This window comes from Chanos chanos, chromosome 6 (assembly GCF_902362185.1).
Source record: "Chanos chanos chromosome 6, fChaCha1.1, whole genome shotgun sequence".
In the NCBI taxonomy this organism is placed as follows: Eukaryota; Metazoa; Chordata; class Actinopteri; order Gonorynchiformes; family Chanidae; genus Chanos; species Chanos chanos.
In genome coordinates, this window is record NC_044500.1 from 36969679 (window position 1) to 36989209 (window position 19531).

The 19531-nt window shown below is 41.5% G+C and overlaps 1 protein-coding gene across 1 annotated transcript in view; it reads left to right on the plus strand.

The window, feature by feature from the left end:
* The window catches only part of plekhg5a (pleckstrin homology domain containing, family G (with RhoGef domain) member 5a), a 32565-nt gene extending 13339 nt beyond the window's left edge, over window positions 1–19226 (plus strand). Inside the window, exons 3-20 of the mRNA XM_030776356.1 lie at window positions 3059–3197; window positions 3784–3883; window positions 4329–4389; window positions 4608–4699; window positions 4964–5100; window positions 6031–6191; window positions 7882–8034; window positions 11854–12045; window positions 13842–14003; window positions 14742–14837; window positions 15315–15515; window positions 15731–15841; window positions 15973–16122; window positions 16256–16393; window positions 16885–17004; window positions 17217–17465; window positions 17926–18062; window positions 18227–19226. Of these exons, the coding sequence (XP_030632216.1) occupies window positions 3059–3197; window positions 3784–3883; window positions 4329–4389; window positions 4608–4699; window positions 4964–5100; window positions 6031–6191; window positions 7882–8034; window positions 11854–12045; window positions 13842–14003; window positions 14742–14837; window positions 15315–15515; window positions 15731–15841; window positions 15973–16122; window positions 16256–16393; window positions 16885–17004; window positions 17217–17465; window positions 17926–18062; window positions 18227–19226 (3399 nt within the window). The remainder of the gene's footprint in view (window positions 1–3058; window positions 3198–3783; window positions 3884–4328; window positions 4390–4607; window positions 4700–4963; window positions 5101–6030; window positions 6192–7881; window positions 8035–11853; window positions 12046–13841; window positions 14004–14741; window positions 14838–15314; window positions 15516–15730; window positions 15842–15972; window positions 16123–16255; window positions 16394–16884; window positions 17005–17216; window positions 17466–17925; window positions 18063–18226) is intronic.
* The last annotated feature ends 305 nt before the right edge of the window (window positions 19227–19531 follow it).

Here is a 19531-nt window from a genome sequence, read left to right on the forward strand (position 1 = left end):
GCTCCAACTGCTCTTCACGTGGACTGCAGCAAAGCTAACACTCAGGAGGGGAATCAGACAGACACACAGACAAACATTTCTTGTCTCTGACATCAGGTGAGTGCCAGCGATGTGCTGTCTCATATTATCATATTACTTCGGTTAGTCAAACAGCTATTTTAATGGTCTGGTAGAAAATCTGCTATCTCTCAGAAGTAGTTTATGTTTCTCCACAGATGTGTGAAAGGTCTCAGAGAAATGAGGGATAGCTATACAGCTATGATCTTCCTCTTTCTCTCTCTCTCTCTCTCTCTCTCTCTCTCTCTCTCTCTCTCTCCCTCTCTCCCTCTCTCTCTCTATCTCTCTCTCTCTCTCTCTCTCTCTCTATCTCTCTCTCTCTCTCTCTCTCACATACACACACACACCAACAAACAAACAAATAAGTACTTTTCTTGTGGACCTTGCAGGTTTCTGTCAGTTTTTTTTAATAGAGGCCTTGTGGTCACTAAGGTTGGTTTGACTGGAGGTGACTCCAGTCTGCAATTTTAAGGAGAACTGAAACCTGCTCTGTGTTTATGTTCTTCTGTTCGTGGGGGTTTCATTGTGAGTATGTGTTGTAGATTAAGATCTGTAAAGAAAGGGCAATGAAGGTCGCCTTTTTTTTTTTTTTTTTTCCCAGGCCGTTGTAAGTGACGGCACAAGGCAATCACAAGTTGATGTTATTAACGTGGCTGTACATTCTTTGTGCCGCAGTGTCATGTGGGAGCTTGCTGGCCCAGCATAATGTGGTCACAGAAGCATGTGAACCTGTGCACCCTGTGTGGTCCACAGCGAGGGTGGTGAACTAGACTGAAAACATAGAAAGAGGGGAAAAAAAATATTCTTAGGAGTGTTTTGAACCTGAGGCCACACTTTTCCCCCTGAATGGGCTGGTCTCATATTGGTCGCATTTACGTGTTTCTTCAAGCGTCTGAATATGTGGCTTTTCATTCGTGTTTGTAGATATCATGTGTCTGGTGCTCTGGTTATGTTAAAGCATTTTAAATCGTTATTTCAGTCATTATGTACTTACTGTCATAAGGGATTGTGCAACAGTTCATTAGCCTTTAGTGGATTCTTCTGCTTTTATAAGCCTTGTTCAGTATGTGAACTGTCTGTTAGTGATATGTTGTTTTCTGTATATCCATGACAACCATTTTGTGAACGGTACAACTTCTCATTCATATGTTTTAACCATTAAATGATACTCATAGATTTCTCAGGACTCAGATGCTTTCTCAGCCAGTGTTCTTTGCTGTAGGAGTTAAACATTCCTCCATGATGTCAGATGAGTTCTTAAACAGCTGAAGAAGCAAGATATTAATACTGTGCTTCCATCAGTCTAATATTCAATGATGTGAATAGATTTCCTAGTATTGAACCTTGTGTGTGTACATATTTAAGTGTGTGTGTGTGACCTGTTACTAAGTGTGCTTTTCCAGATGATTACCCTACAGTGCTAGTTGACTGTCACTATGGGAGGCTCAGGAACAGATCTGCTTTTCTAGTGGTCAGTTAAGCTTGACATAAAGTGCTCAGTAAGGGGCCTAGCTAACCTCTGAGCTTTAGAGAACAGTAGTTACCACATAACACCTGACTGCACTTAATCATGAAATCCTGTCTCGGTCCCTCATATTTCTCGCGGCAGGAACATTTAATCTGTTATAGTAATGATGAAGTAGAGAACAAAGAGATCACTGTGAAATACCTGGGGGATGAGCCAATGAGGTTATCATCGTTTTTTCACTGATTGATTAATACTCGGGTTCAAAGTAATATTCCGATGTCAGGTTAACCTTTTCACATAAGTGAGCTGAACAAAGAGAGATTACAGGTGATGTTTATACAGAGGGTTGCTTTTTTTGTTTCTTTTTTTTTTCTCCTTTGGTTTTTCCTGATATCCCACATGCTTATTCGCTACAAATCAAGTCTCTGTTCCATTCTTTAGACAGGTGGAAGAGAGTAGTGATGAGGTGAAGTAATGGGAGGCAGTTCATGCTTCATCTCCAGTCATCAATCATTGTGATTATATTTCGTTCTGCAATTTTTTGGGGGGGGGGGGGGGGGGGGGGTGTTGGGGGTTATGTAACGTCTCTGGCATCCCCAGACTTTCCTGTTTTTTTTTCTCCTATTGTTTGCTAAGCCTATCTGACACATTCTTCTTGCCCTCCTCTTTATGCTGGGTTATTTTTCTCCTGGACTGCTGAGGAAAGCTCTCAGTCGCTCCGTCACTCCGTCAGCGTCCAGCAGACGCATTTGTTTTGGCTCCTGGACAAGATATTTTGAGTGGATTTGATCCTGTGTTGGAACGCGGACTTCTCGCTGCAGGCAGTCAGCTAAATAAGGCCACTGATTATCCCAGTTCTGTCTCCATTATCCCATTTTGGTCTGATGGTCCAATACCATATTCCATCTGACAGTCCCCCCCCCGCCTCCCTTTCCATTCTCCACCAGCCCCAGCTGTACTAAACATTAGGCACCCTAATGCGTTTCATGGAAATGTAACGAATTAATACATATCAAATTTGTTTTTCTCTTGTGTAGTATTGTATCTTAATGATCAAGATGCTTTCTAACTTCCTAAGCCAATTGGGTTAAAATGAAAACCATGCCACATGTTAGTGATCATATTATTATGTGTGTGTACGTTGTCTAATGTTGACGTGTATGTGTGTGTTTAACAATAGTAGCTTACTGCAGACTTAGTGTTCATCAGGAGAACAATGGCAGGAAGCACATTACTAAGAGTTTTCATTTCTCTCGCTCTCTCTCCCTCTCTCTCTCTCTCTTTCTCTTTCTCTTTGCATGAGGGTAAAGCTGGGCTGATGGAAATTGGGTGGGGGGATTGGGGAAGTTAGTGATGATTCAGTTTGCAGGTGAACATCTGGGACTTGTAAGGGCATTACATGCTTCAGGATGTCTAGTAACCCAATGTTATCAGTCATCAGTTATCTCACTTAAAGGAAACATTTCCATGTATTATTTGTAACTATGTTGCCTCTCTGCGTTAGCACTGAGCATATGTCCATCTGTCCTGCAGGTCTGTCACCATCAACTCTGCCAGGAGCTGAAAGAAGGGAGCCCGGTTCATGTCTGTGAGTCATGTGACTCCCACAACCACCCAGGTGTTGGCAACATGCATTTTGACAGGCAGCCTCAATTTGATCTGCAACCACAAGGTAGAGAACCAGTGGCCATCAGTTTCTGCATTCCATCTGTTGCTTTATGTTCATTGCTTGCCAGAATTGTCATTAATACATGATCTTTCAAACCCTTTGTTTACACCGGAGATATACTTTGCTCCATGTGTCCAGAGCTAAGACATAAGTAACTGCAAGAATGAACAGCAAGGCAAAAGCAATATCACTTACAGACTGACCTGTAAGAGAACACTAATTAATCTTCAGAGTAAAATGTTTTAAATTATTCATTTATGCTTTCGTCTTTACGATCATAAGTTTACTCAGGCTTAATCAACTATGTTGTCTCTTATCTTCCTCCAATGGTCAGTGTGTGTTAGTGGTAGCAGAGAGGTAAAAACAAGTGTAGCTTGAAAAAAAATAGTAACAAACAGGAACAGTAACAAACAAACCCAGGGTAGACTGCTGGGTGTAAAGAAATAGAAATGATTTGCACTAGTACCCTAGAGTCATTGTGTTAAGTTGGTCATAACCGATAGTAGCATTAAAAACATAGTTTCGAAGATAGGCCACAGTAGCTACTGACAGGATGTGAGTCTTGTTTCTCTTCCTGACCCCTACACAGGTTCCATCCTGGCCCGGAACATGTCCACTCGCTCCTGCTCACATCGTACCGGACCCCCCTCGGACATGGAGGAGAGCGAAGAGGGGAGCTGTGACCTGGGGTCAGATCTCTTTTGTCCTTCTGCTCCTCAACCCCCCATACTTCCCTCTTCCATCCGTTTAGTACTCTTGTGGGCTTTGCTTATTTCTCCTTTAATGAGTGAGAGGATGTTCCCCCTACTTTCCAATGTCGTCATCCTGGACAATCACTGAGAGACTGGAGCTGCTGGAATTAAAATGTTAAGGAAATGGAAAGTGGAACAGAATGTGCAAATATTTATGAATTTGAAGTTCAAAGAGTTCATGTAACGGAGACAAACTGAATGTAATCCAATCATATAAATCTAAGTGGTACTTCAAATGAAATTTGTAAAAAAAAAAAAAAAAAAAAAGATTACAGAGTAACTTTTCGTGAAAGATAGCCTCCTTCGTTACCTGTATTATGTGACTGTGTTTATGTGTGTATGAAAATTCTCCTGTTTATTTTGTGTGGATATTGCCCTTTAGGGATCGTAGAAGTGGGGGTATAAAACTAGTAAAGAGCAAAGTGAGACGACGAAACACAGAAGTAAGTGCAGTATGAGTCTAACAAAATAGCAACATAGTCTTGCTGTTGGATTACGTTCAATGTAGAGTTTAAAGGAGAATGTTTACAGTGTGTCTGGTGCCAGTTTAGGTGTTTTTCACATTAATATTAAGAAGAGGGCTTGAATAGAAATAAGCCATCATATAGAAACAGACTTATACATTCAGCAGTAATTTTCAAACCTCTACCGCCCTCTGTAGGACCCCAGAAAGGAGTGCTTCACCCTGAAGTTCGACCTAAATGTGGATATTGGCACGGAGACGGTCCCTGCTGTGAAGAAAAAGACTTTAAGGTGAGTGTTTGTTTGTATACATCAACAGTGTGGTAAGCTAAACGAAGCATTCGTTAAGCTTGGCGCACTCCTAATACAGATGCTCTCTTGTGCTCAGACATCTCTACCAATGTCTTAAATGATGTACGTAATGGGACATAAATAGTCTGAGCTTAAAAAGTCGTGTTTCACAAAGTACTTAAAGTACTAAGAACAGTTATGGACACTACAGTCCTCGATATGTTGACTGTCTAACTAAAGTCTATACCCTGCGATCTGTTCCAGAGAGGTGCTTGGGACCGTGTTTGAGCGTAAAGGGATTGAGTTGTCCTCTGTTGATTTATTTCTGGATCAGTCAAACACTCCACTCTCCTTGGGCTTTGAGGCGTACCGCTTTGGTGGCCACTACCTCAGAGTACGAGGTGAGAACATGATTCGGTCACTCATATCTACCTGAAGGTTAATGATGAATAATAGAAAGGCACTCGCATGAGAGGTTTACATTTATGATATTTAAGACTAAAGAACTTTCTTTGTCTACTAGTTGTATTTGCTCAAGAGTCTGTACATACCCGCTGATATGATTGTCTTTGGTCTGAGGCCTTTGGTCATCTTGTTCTGTACGTATAGAATGATAGGCACTTGACAAAGATCAACATTGCTCAACAAGAAAGAGAATGCATAAGGTGTGAAAGTGAGGTTTACTGAACACTTTACATAAGACGTTTCTAATGACACACACTAAGATCCAGTTTCATAACTCAGACATTCTGTTCTTCTTGTAGATCCCCCTCAGTGCCCTCTTTAAAGTTCATCCACTAAAGGTGTTGTTCTTGTCTGGGAATCACATTACAATGAACATTTTTTTTGGACAGATATTCTGAGTATTCAAAAACTTGCACAGCTCAGTTACCGTGCTAATGAACTAGTGCTCAGACTAGTAGCTAATCTTAAAAAGGCTAAGGCAAGGGAATTAGACTCACAAGACTTGCTCCCCACGTAAGGGCATTTTATTAATAGTGCTAATCTGATGTCAGCAACATGAAAACACAAAATGATATAAATATGTCAAACCAGACATTTATGAGCCATTATGAAAATACAGGACTTCGTAAGTGTTTTACTCCCCATGCTTTTTTCTCATAGTCATATCATGGAAAATAACTGTGTATTATTGTGCATTAATAATTGTCTGTACAGTTGTCTTGATAAACCTGTATAATTTGGCACATGTATCCCACAGCGGTCAATTAATCTAGAGCCATCCATTGAATTTCTGATGAATTTCTGATGAGTGACAGTCTGGGTCTTTGCCAGTCCTATTTAAAGTCTGTCTTGTCTGTGTTGAGAAGCACGAGCGGGAGAAGAGCTGAAGGTGGAGCGAGGGGTGAAAGACCCTCGTTCTCTCAGTCTGCCCATCATGAGAACCTCCAGCGTACGCTTTGCCTCCAGTGGCAGAGTAGAGCATGGCTCACTGGGAAGACGGGAAGCAGCAGATCTGCTAGTCAGTCTGGTGAGTCATCTCTTTTTTGTTCTCTCTCTCTCTCTCTCTCAGACAAATTTTATTATTTGTATTGATTGTTAACTTGAAACACCTTCACATTTGAAAGACAAATTACCTACTGCTGCCCGTCACCTACACAACTTATGGTCTTTGCTTGGGCCTCTGTGTTCAGATTTTACAGTGAAAGATATCAGTGCTGGCTTTTTAGTTCTGATAAGAAATGGGTATACATTTGGGCACATGCTAAAGCTAGCAGCCAATTTTATTTCCGTAGCAAATTTGCATATTGGGCATGTCAGGCACAAAGTTCAAAGCCTGCTGTGTTTTTACTTCCTTGTGAAGCATTTCTTCCTCATATATGATTAGGCCAAATATATATGCCTAATCTGCAGAAGCAACAAGAAATGTAATGAACCAGCCATGGTAACTGTTTTGGTGAAATTTCACAAACTTCCATTTCCCTCTCTCATCGCTTTAAGTAACAAAATGTTCCATTCTGCACTGAAGTGAATTTTTGCTTCAGTACTGGCATCCGGTGGTCAGGTGACATAACTGTAAGGAACAGATAGTACATCTTTGTTGACATATCCATTGCTACAACTTTCAATTGCGGACCATTCTCCTGCTGTAAAGAGGCCAGGGGTGTTTTGTGGATGGCAGTGCTGTGTGAGGCTTATGTAACCTGCCATAAAGGTAGGCTGAGAGTTAGACCAGGAGAGATAAGGCACTGTGTGAGAGAAGCAGCTGGAAAGCACAGTAGTTCTTGGCGTCACCCAGATGACAGGCAGGACATAGTCAGAAGAAGCAAGCTGGATGGGCTCCAGAAGCTCTTTGCCCCCCGGAGCCCTGGCAGAGCTGGGTCAAAGGTTGCTGCATAAACAGCAGACTGTCACACGACTTGTCACAGAGCCACCGAGAAGACGTGTGAGATTAAGTGAAACAGAAAAAGAAAACAAACACGGAAAGAGAAGACAGATCAAAAGAATATACAATCTGGAAGAGTTTTAGGAATATTTGTTGCTGAAACAAATGGTGAGGTTTACAGTCATCCTTTTTTATGTGTGGACTTTAAAGCCAGTGGTGAGGAGATAGATTGTGGAGCAAAGAAGCACACATTAAGAAGTCACTGACGGAGTGAAATTCGTTTGTCTTATTTGCTTGGCAAAGCTTTTTTTTACTTTGTGCTTTCTTACGGTAACGTGAAACTGCCAGTATTTGTGTCACTGACTGCTATTCAAAGCTCAACCTTGATGATTTTTCTCTGTTGTGTGATAAACTGAACTTGAAGACAAATATGTACGTCATGTGCAACGTGGCTGTAACCTCGTCAGAGGTTTTCGTTACTTAACCTAATGAGCGACAGCTTTTTCTGTTGTCTCGCTGTATATTATCCTGTCTAATATTTCAACAGAAGAAAACAGTCTGACACAGTCACAATTTTTTTAAGTAGGACATCTTCGTTGCGGAAAAACAATTGGACTAATTTTTTCTTCTGCTGTTTACAAACTTGGCTAGGACATTGTGACATCCCAAAAGGGTTATATTTCCAGTTTTATATGAAAGGGGACCCTCTCCACTGCCGAACATGTTGAATTTCCGTCAGCGCACGTGGCATGTGCCCAACGTGCTGGCAATGCCAGAGGTGCAGGGCGGGAAGCTGATCCATTACAGCCCTCTGAGTGAGTTCCAGTTACTGCAGTCATATAGGCCTAAGACCACAGGACTAGTTGCTACCCGTGTACAGTGCTTTGAGGCTAACACTACCTCGCCTGTCAGCCCTGTGTTCCGTGGAACACCTTCTTCTCCCATCAGCCCTACTGACAATCAATGGGAAGCCAAGCCAGGAACCAAGGTACAGCTAAGACAAAATTCCATGATCAAGGTGATTGTAATTTATCTGAAACACATCAGGACTTCTTACATACTTACTTGTGATGGGAAGTCTCTCAAGTACCTCACTTGTGTATTTGACATAAAATGTAGGACTGAATTTGTTAGTGGTTGAAACAGTAATACTCGAAACTGGTGTATTTTGTGCAGCGGTGGTGCTACCTTATATTCTGAAAGAATCTGTCTAAGATTTGGTGAGGGACTATTCATTGGTGGAGCAGATTATTTAGGTTCATTGTAAATCTTTACTAAATGTTTTATGGAGAAATGAAACTTAATGTAACACCTTTATTGTCACGACACAAAATTGCTTGAGAGTTTGATTATGCCTGTTAATATTTAACTGTTTACAGAGACGGAAAGAGATCATAAAGATTGTGATGTAAAGGTAATAATCACCTTAGGATCTCTACCGGGACTGCTGTCCACTGTTCCATCACTATATGTCATGTTTGGTAGTCACAGTTTGAGGTGCTGTGGTTTCTCAAAATTTGCAGAATGTGAATCAATTCACTTGTGAAATAGCTGCCATTTGTGCTCATGTCTTTTTAACTGTTCAGACCCTGTGGAGCACAATCTCACATCAATCCAAATATGGCATATTAGCCTAGAACAAGTGATCACTATTAATACTGAGATATATGTAATTTGTATGTAAATACATATGTAAATATGTAATTTGAGACTGATATTTATTTTGACTTAAAAAAAAAGTTATCACTTAAAAAATGTAAGAGGATGACAGCTCATACCATTTGCGTTCTCAGAGAGGATCAGATCAGATCAAAAGATTATTTAGAATATTAGATGGAAAGCTATCCTTTTGATCTTCTCACAGGAATTTGTTTCAATGCTAGCATAAGATATCTTATTGAGCTACTGGCTTTAATATGCAAAGTAGATCATTATGTAAATTGTGTCAACACTGAATTAGAAATGGTCAGGAGGGCTACAGCGGTCTGTGTCAGCGTGTGATGTTGTGAAAGATTTTATCAAGCAATTAGCACAGTTTGTGAATGTTGGTTTCTTTAGAGTCATAAGACCACATTACACATTCAATTCTCCTGATACATTGCATAGTATGACTATACTAAATAAACTGCAGCTAACACCATGAATCAGTAGGGATAATTAAAACCCATGGAAGTTAATATATACTCTATTAAAATATAAAAGAGGTTTGACAGTTGCTTTTGTCTCATGATGTTCAATATGCTCAGCATGCATCAGATTAAAAGCAGGATAGATATGAGACATTGATAAGAACTTGTTAGCACAAGTGTGTCATAAACACCTTGTTTCTTGCTAAATCATACAATTTTATCCTTGTCTTGTGTCATGTCATTAAGGATTCACTTTAGAGTGTTCAGATTCTGTAATGTTTGCCCAACTGTCTCACATCACAAGACGTCTGACAAAAGTAAGATAAAGTTGTGTGTGGAGTGGTAATTATGCCTCAGATTATGAAACGCCTCAGAGATTTCAAAATGAGGTATTTAATTATAAAACTTGGTGCTGGTGCTGACCTCAAATCATTTCAAATGCACCAGGCTTAAAAAAACAAACTTGCAAATAATACCTGGACAGTTAGCTTGGCTACTCTTTATCCCAGTTGGACAATTCCCAGTGACATTAGATGAAAGTGCCACCGTGGGCATCAATGGAGTGGCCAGCCTTTGTCACTCCGGGATGTCATTACACTGAAAACTTTCATCTCCTATGTGAGAGTACAGAACCTGCTGCTCTGAGATCTATTTGAATGTTTTGCTCTTCATAGCACAGAACAGGGTAGGCGTTGTTAGCTCAGATCTCAGGTCTGCTTTTGGAGGCAAAAAGTAATTGGAGCTTCAGAGTGCTTCCCTAGCTCCTCCTTCCTTTCCTGCCCCTGTTCTTGTCCCCTCTTCCTGTTCACACAATGGGAGGGCAGGATTCTATCGTTTCCATGACACCCAGCCAGCCCTCCTCAGCAATGCACTGCACTCCAACTTAGCCACTTCAGCCTCTACCTTCAGGTTAACCAAGACGCATACTCACCGGTAAAGCTGGATTAGAAAACATTGGTCCATATGCACTGTGTTAAGGGTGTTATTCGCCAGTGTAGGAAATGTAGTGAACTTTCAGAGGGAAGCTGACAGGTGAGGACTGGTTTAGTTGAGGGCACGATGGTCCTGGCTTGTTTTTTTTAGTGCAGTGCTATGGTCTCAATCACTCTCGAAATGCCTCTGACATCCACGGTAAGACTACGATAACTTTTCTTTATTTCACATTTTTGAAGCAAGTAGGGCCTCCTGTCTGTAGGACTTTAATGATGGTTTCCTAGACTCTAAATCCTCTAATTACAATTTACGCGTGAAAACATGGAGCAAATTTTGAACAAATTTGAACACTGTATCCAAGCGGTGAATGCTCTCAAAGAAGTCGCTTGTTAGCTGGGGACTGCACTCAAATGGGTCTATCCTGTCTATGGAGAAATCTCAAGAGTCTTTGCCATTAGGCTGTCGCATTCTTAAAGGCTGCCACTTACATTCAGACTGAGCGGTGATTGCTTTTTTAATTTTTTTTTTTTTTGCTCCATCTAAACTCATTTTGACAAAAAACTCTTCGCTAGAATATGCCATTTCTTGTGGTGTTTGTGGTTCACATACATTGTGAACGTACATTGCTGGTCCCTCAAGTGAAAAAAAAGATTGAATAAATGAGTAAATCTGGCTGTACCATACTGGCTCACTGTCGTAGGATTTGCTCCAGCTTAAATCCATCATTTTAATGGGATGTTGATTGCTGTAGCCACCCTGTATTTTGCAGTGCATCGGCTAACCAGCGAAGGGGGTTTTGTTGATGTAGTATGAGGCAAATCCATCTCTGGCACACTGTGGTCAGTTTTGGTAGACATACTGTGCTAAAGATAAGTCCTTGTTTTTTTTTAACTTGGTCCAGTGCCTACAATGTTATTTGTGCCAATTTATAATAATGACAGAATTCAAGGCAACCCCAGTTTTGAATTTTCAATGTAGACAAACCACATTTTGCTTCTTTGAATCTAATTTTAACGAGTTACAGTTTTGTATTTTTCAAGAAAAAGGCGTGCATCATTCAAACACAATGTCTTAAAAATGAAGTTATCAGTCACTTGGGACATAAAGCAGCCTTTCCTAGTAGACTCACTTGTGCCTCTATTCTTCTCCATTGTAATGAGGAGGGAAAAGCCTTTCCTGTGTTTCTCGACTGTTGCCTTGCTTCTTTTCCTGTTGTTGCTCAAGGGTTCCTTTTGCCTGTTTGGGTCATGGAGTTCATGCTCCACTGTCAGTCAGGTTCCTGACATTACTACCTTCTCACTGGAGCTATTGGCAAAACCTCAAGGATATCAGCAAGTTTTGACACAAGATGATCTCTTCTAGTTTCTGAAAGGTTCTTCTCTGCAAGTGACTGACTGAGCTACAAACAGCTCTTGAGTAAAGATGGTTGGAGACTAAATGATTATACAAATTGTCATGAGTCTGCTTTTCCCTACCTGTCAAATACCAAGTGAAGTCTCTAACAGAGGGTCAAGTCTGAAAATGCCAAAGCCTCCTGCTGTTATTTCTAAGGCGTCTCCCAAAGACACCACAAATATCAGTTGCAGTGTCTTGGAAAATAATGTATTTTCTCCGGTCTTACACAAGCTATCTTTGCATGTATGCAGGACACTTAATTCATGTTAATAATCATACAAGTGAACAAAACATTTGAAGAGATACAGCATAAATAACTTTACACCCTTTGTCTACCTTTTTTTTCTCAGGCTCAAGCTCGGCGGCGAAAGAACATGACAGAGTTCCTGGGAGATTCGAGCATTCCCACCTCAGACTCTCAGTCTCAGCAGAGTGGTTCGGTTCCAAACTCAATATCAGGGACGGATTGCCGGAAGAACCGCGCCGCAAGCCGCTTCAGCGTTCTGTTTAGTTCCAACTCAGGGAATGGCTCTCTGGGCAAGGTCAGTAACCACATATACATATGGCTCACATTTTCATGTGCAAAGCAGTTTTTTTTAATCTCTGGTTTCATTTGGAAGAATAAAACAAAACTAAAAAAAGTTGATCCTCCCTTTAACTCTGTGTAAAAGATCCAGTTAATGCTGCTCTGATGTGTTGGGTCTACATTCAAAAAAACTCTTGTAGTGTAATCTAGATATGACTTAGGGTCACAGAGGAAAGCCCACAGCTTGTATAGTCAAGTATGTTTACACCCGCTACCCATCCCAAGAGTACACACTCAAGGTCAAGGGTCATGTCCGGACTTCTTCTTCTTGGACGGGCTCCTGTAAAGTCCTTGTGACGTTGGTCCGGCCCGGACAACAATGCCTCTCGCGTGGCAATGACAGACAAGGAGCTCTTAAAAGGTGCCCAGGGGTTTCTCTCTGGGCTGTGAATAACATAGCACAAACAATACGTCAGTTCGCTGTTTCACATTATCCATACTTCCTCTCCAAACAATGGCGAGTAGTACCCTAGGACAACCAAAAAATGAAAGAGGCAACTACAGAAAACTCATAAAACCAAGGAGGGTTACGCTACTTGACCTATGTCTTTCTGACTTGTGACAGATGAAAAAGTACTGTTGCAAGTTTGTAAATGCAAACTTGCTGAAAATACACTTATGAAATACAATTTGTCAAAGAAGTAAGGCAATTGTAATTGCAATCCCAATTTCATCCTCTAACATTCTATGTACATGGTTTAGTTAGTGACTGGAGTCTGGGGGGGAAAACTTGCGTATTAAGATCCTGTGACTGAAAGGGAGACTGAGGGGATGGTCACTATTCTCTGTCTTACAATCTCTACCAGCTGAACAAGACAAAGAACATTAGCAGTTAAAAACTGTAAACATGGCCAATCAGCATACTAGCAAAATCATAAATAATTAATAATACATAATAATCCTCAAAACAAAATTATGTTACTGCTTTCATAAAAGTATGTTATGTCATTAGCAAGTCTCTTCTCTCTCTTAAAATTTTAGATTCTACCTCTACTTTGGATGCCTGTTTACTCTAAATCGGTCTCTGGGGATGTCTGCTGTAATATCTCCAACCACATTATCCTCATCTGACCAAGTTATCACACTGGTCCTCAAATGGGCCAATTTTCACTGTTAAAACTGTTGACAGCTGAGATGCTTTATCTGTCATTTTCTTACATCTGAATTACTCTGTATTTATGTTGGAGAAACAGTTGGACCTTTGTGCTGTTTTTCTTTGTGTAGACAACCCTCTATTAAACTCATGATTGAAAGGTGTCAGTGTTTTCCAGTTGACAGATACTGCTGTTAGTGAACTGCTTGGTCTTCTATGTGTCCATCTCGACAGTCCATACAACTGTAATTCCATTCCTTTCAGTTACTCAGTTTGAGAGTCTTTATTCTGGTATCCAAGGTCCAGAGAATATTGAGTTAAACTGAATTAAATGGACATTTAGGGTAACAAAGTCTCCTCCTCTTTTCAGATTGTGTTTCTCTCTTACAGTGGATCTGATGATAAAAAAAACACATCTGGAATCCTAACCTGTGACTACAAACTCAGCGCAGACCAGATATTCTCTAAGTATGGTCACCTGTGTTTAACTTGCTTTCCATCAGATTTGGCTCACTAAACTCAGTGTTCGTTACAGCAGGAGGAGAGAGGACAGTGGTGAAGAGCTTGTCATCAAGGGGCTGAAACTAATGCTGTGGCACTCTAAACTAACTGTAACCTAAAGACTCTCTCCTTCTCTCTCTCTCTCACTCTCTCTATAGGAATGTGATCGTGTAGAGCAGCTGAAGAATAAACTACACTCCTATACCTTGTTTGGATTACCCAAAGTACCACAACAGCTCTCCTTTCACAGAGACTCCTGGGAAGAGGAGCCGAATCTGGAGCTGGAAGAGAGCTGGCAGGAGCTTCTGGAGAACCCTGTGGTACGCGTGTACACATATATTCTCACAGACACACACACACACAAACACACTCACACACACACACACACACACACACACACCCACACACCCACACCCACACCCACACACCCACACACACACACACACACACACACACACACACACACACACACACACACACACACACACACACACACACACTCACGCAAACACATGCACACATACATGCAGATTACTGAACACACAAAAATATTATTTTAATACCAATACTAAACATGCTCAGATGGAAACAAGACAAGAAGAGAGTTTTTGTCTTTTATTGAGCCACTTCATGTGATTACCGATTTAAAAGATGACTTCCTTCCACTGAGAGGAATTTTTATGCTTGATCATTATGCTGTAATGATGGACCATAAATCTAAAACAGTCCCCTATTTTATGACCATAGTCAAAACTGAAGTTGCATGACAAACTGCTTCTTCATTTTTATCTTTTGTGGATACAATAATTCCGCCTTGTTGTTTATTGCTTTGGTTACCAGTGTTCTCGAAAATAATTAGAGTGGTTTATAGCGAAACTGATTATGTGAGCGAAGTTTGTGATATATGGATTCATCACCTGATAAGTGATGTGTTTGGACTGGTTGGATCTGTGTTATGTTTTCATGTCATGCTCATTGTGCATTATTTCACATACAGATTGTGTGAGTATACATAGTTTGTAATGAATTTTCTGGGTTCTGGTTTCTTCTTTTCACAGACGTTGACCCGACGTCAGTGCCACCAGCAGGAGGCGATATGGGAGCTGCTACAGACAGAGGCAGCCTACATTAAGAAGCTACATGTCATAACTGATGTAAGGACCACTATTGTTACAGTACTGTAATGACTGTTTGGTCAGACTTCACATTAAAACATTTTGTCTAAAGATCTTCTTCAAATCAATTTTCCGCTTGCAAACTCATAGACTGTCACAAGCCTTTAGACAATACTGACCCAATGCATGGTTTAATATTCATATAAAGCACACATCTTCCCTACAAACTCTGGATGGCGTGAATTTGATAACACTACACAAGCAGTGCAGTGTAGAACTGACCAGTCAGTAATGCTGTCCACTCCTCAGGGGGGCCAACTTACATATGGAATGTTATCAAACTTGTTCCAAGTGGTTTCATCTTCGCTTGTCCCACAAACATCAAATTCTGATGCCGTTGAGAATGCTGAGCAAGTCTTTGATTCACAATGTGGTCACCAAACATGCCGCGATCCAAGTCTGACAGTTATGCACATAGCCATAGCAAAGCTGACCATACACTTTGCTTCTGTGTAGCTGTTTCTTGGTGGGCTGCTGAACCTGCAGGATAGCGGGTGGTTGAGTGAGGTGGAGTCATCACGCTTGTTCAGTAACATCCAGGACATTGTGCTGCTACACACCTCCTTTTGGTCTGAGGTCATGCTGCCCACATTGGAGAAAGCCAGGCAGAACAAGGCCTTACTCAACCCCATGGACCTACACCAGGGTTTCAGCAATGTGAGTGAACACACACACATGCACCCGCAAACACGTAAATATACCCTAGGTACTCAGGAACACATCCTCTTCCATGTATTGTGGAAATGCAAGTGGAAATATCAACAGTATCTATTTAAAGAAAGTACATTTGTAGAGACATAGTTTGAATACAGATACAGCTACAATTCACCTAAAACCAAACCTCTCCTGTGTGTGTGTGTTTGTGTGTGTAGTTTGGTTTTAGGTTCAAGCCCTACATCCATTACTACATGGAGGAGGAGGCCTGTATGGAGTATATGCGCACTTTGCTTAAAGAGAATGAGCTCTTCAGAACCTATGTGACTGTAAGTGACCAATCACAATAAACATTATTACAATTAGTCTGTTCTTCAGTATAAGACTCTGAACACTGTATTAGTGCGTGCTTTAACCAGTACAAAGCTTGTCTGATAGTCTCCACTCTTTTGTCTTGCAGTGGGCAGAGGGACATAAGCAGTGCAACCGGCTCAAGCTGACAGACATGCTGGTAAAGCCCCATCACCGCCTCACCAAGTATCCACTGCTGCTCAAAAGTGTCCTGAAAAAGACAGACGACCAACCAGCACGGGAGGCCCTCAACAGCATGGTGAGATAGAAATAAATAAAGAGAGAGGGAATGATAGAGAGAGAGAGAGAGAGACAGATAGACAGACAGACAGACAGACAGACAGTGAAAGGGATTGAGAAAAAAAGGACTGAGAGTTTGATTTCCCTCACAGGTGGCTGAAGTGGAGAGCTTCATAAACAGTGTGGACACTCAGATGCAGCAGAAGGAGGAGAGAGAGAAACTGGCCGCAGTTGCTGCACGTATTGAAGCCTATGAAGCGGTGGAGGGGGCCAGTGAAGAGGTGGAGAAGGTGAGAGACAATCAAAAACCTTACCTGTCTTGACTGTTGTTTTTGACATTAATCAAGAAATGATTGTAAGAAATGTGTAATAGACTTACTATGACTCATAACTGGTGTATGACAAATACCTTGAAGAGAATACAACACGTTAATTACTAGAACATGAGCTAAAAATAGGTCTTACCAGAGGCTTTTCCAGAGTAGGCTCTGAGAAGGTAAATGAATGAAGCTGACACCCAGCAGTGAATTCTATTCTATTCCCTGTTTAACTCTACTGCAAGAGTTAGTTGCCACTATCTTCTATTGCTTAATTCTTCTATCGCTTAATTCCTCTATCGCTTAATTCTTCAAGCTTTTAACTTGTATTGCTTAATTCAGAGGTTCCATCTGTGAAGAAAATATTCATTTCTCTTGGTTCCTTCAGTAGGGCCAGTGGAGGCTTTTAGCTGGATGTTTCTCTATGATGTAACCAACAATAATGATGTTGTTCTTTCCCTCAGATCCTCAGGGAGTATAATCAGTTTGACCTGACTGCCCCAGTGATGGGCGCCTCACCTGAAAAGATACGACAACTACACCTGGAAGGGTCACTACGCATGAAAGAGGGCAAGGAAAGCAGAGTGAGTGAATTCTCTTTTTGTTTCATTACTTTTATTTGCTTTCCATGAATGATGATTTTAGAATCAAGTAAATTGGTGTCAAGCAGTTTTGCCTTACTGGTCTTAAAGGAATTTGAACTGAACCACATAGTCTGAAAACTAAGTCAGATATAACATCTCTCTCTCTCTCTCTCTCTCTCTCTCTCTCTATCTCTCTCTCCCTCTCTCATCAGATGGATGTGTACTGTTTCTTATTCACTGATGTACTGCTGATCACTAAGCCAGTGAAGCGAGTGGAGAGGGTTAAAGTGATCCGACAGCCTCTCATCATCCATAACGTGGTGTGCAGGGAGCTGAAGGACCCAGGAACTTTTCTTCTCATCTACCTCAATGAGTTCCGCATCGCCGTGGCCTCCTACTGCTTCCAGGCCAACAGCGCTACTCAGGGCCGCAGCTGGGTAGAGGCTATCTGCAATGCTCAGGTACAATTTACAGGTTTATGCTGTGATGTGAAGTAAAAAGCGTTAGTTGGTCCTAGCTAAGCCATAACCATAATGATAAGAAATAAACAACACACTGATTTAAGACCAGAGTATTATAAATTCTTTACTCTGGCCAGTAGTAATACTGAATGTGAAACTCACATAGCCTCATCTAACCTTGGTTACACACAAGACTCAATGAGGCACAGCTGGATAAAATACAGATGATTAGTGTTTGGAAAATATATATTATATATATATATATATATATATATATATATATATATATATATATATGTTTGTGTGTGTGTGTGTGTGTGTGTGTGTGTGTGTGTGTATATATATATATATATGTCTTATTTCATAAGAATTGCAATATTAAGATTTAATTAAAATGATGTATTCTGTGAAGTGTTTTACTTATTGTGAAATCTGATGTCTTACATCATGTTTCATACAGAATCAAGTTCAAAGGCTTCGCTCAGAATCCAGCCGAGAGGACAGAGAGGAGACAGAGGAGGAGGGAGATGAGACAGAGAGCAGCATGTCCACATCCAGTTCCCCCTCTGTGCTGCACAAAGATTCACTGGGCAAGAGGTACAATTCATCAGCCACATTTTAATCCCAAATTTACATTCTCTTTAACACTCTGCGCATTACATTGTTGGACAAGATTTTAACATATTGAAATGGAAGATCCTCAAATTTGACCCAAATGCTAGCAGATAGATTCAAATCATTTATCATTCATTTTCACAAAGCCGTTCTCTCTCGTTCAGCCATTCTGACGGCTCGACCGAGACCCTGTCAGTGGTCACCATGGACGATACAACTGATGTCGCATCATCGTCGCCCCTGGAGACAGAATGTTCGGGATCCTTGAGGAGCTCTGTGCATTCTGAATCATCCAGCTCACGAGATTCCCTCTCCATGACAGACAGGAGGGCCCTAGAGGGCCTGGGTGATCTCACTGCCATGGAGACAGATCCTGAAAGTCGATCTCTGTCTAATGACAGTGCTTATGGCACTCTCTCCCCTGAATCACTGATCACAGAGCTGGAGCTGAAAGCAGGAACAGGGCAGAGTGAGGAAGAGGATACCGACATAGGAGAAGAAGAAGATTCATTTGAAGATGAAGAGGACGGAGAGGAGGAGTCAACGGCCTGGAATGGCTCCCAAGTCACCGTGAATGAGTCAGACATCTTGGATGAGGGCTTGATTTTTGTACAGGGAAAGACGGGCGAACCCATGGACAGCCCTAACGCGTCAGGCAGCCATTCGCTGAAGCTACGCCGCCGCTCCCCCGTCCAGCCACGCCCACATCACGTACAACATTTTGCACTCAGGTCACGCTCCGAGGACGACCTCCTCCAGCGTTTTACGTTCCCTCAGCACTCCAAAGACATCAGGAATCATCATGGTGTTAGCCGCAGTTTAGCGCATCTCTCCAAACGTGCCTCACAAAGTGCAGAGTTCTTATCGACGGTAGAGCAGGAACATCCTGTCCAAGATCCACAGGACTCAGAGACTTTATGCAGAGAGGCAACAGACACGCTGACGGTTAGGCAGAGGATCCAGAGCTGCCCCAATAGTCGGCAGGACAGAAACAGCCTGGATGAGGAGATAGATCCTCCTGGCGTGTGGGAGGATAAATGTGACTTTGCGCCAACCAAGCAGACGCAACATAAGAAGCTGACCCTGGCCCAGCTGAACAGAATGCGCACCACTATGGTCCTGAACTCCACACTCACTGCCTCGTAAGTTAGCTTTCCACTTACAAGTTACATTTTTCAGCAATGCAGATTTAAATCACAAGTTATTCATTTTAAAATTTGGAACAAAGCAATCCCTGACATTAGCAACCACATATCCAATCACCTCACGCAGTCATCTCATTTCATATCATCCTAAGAGGCAAACTGAATTGATTCTGATGAATTCTTAATGACTTAATATCTCAAAATAAAAGCTGTCCTACTGACTGAAAAACAGTATCCAGCGCTCACTAATGAGCCTGCATTTTCCTGTGAAAACATGTCAGCACCAAGCATTAAAATGCAATGTCT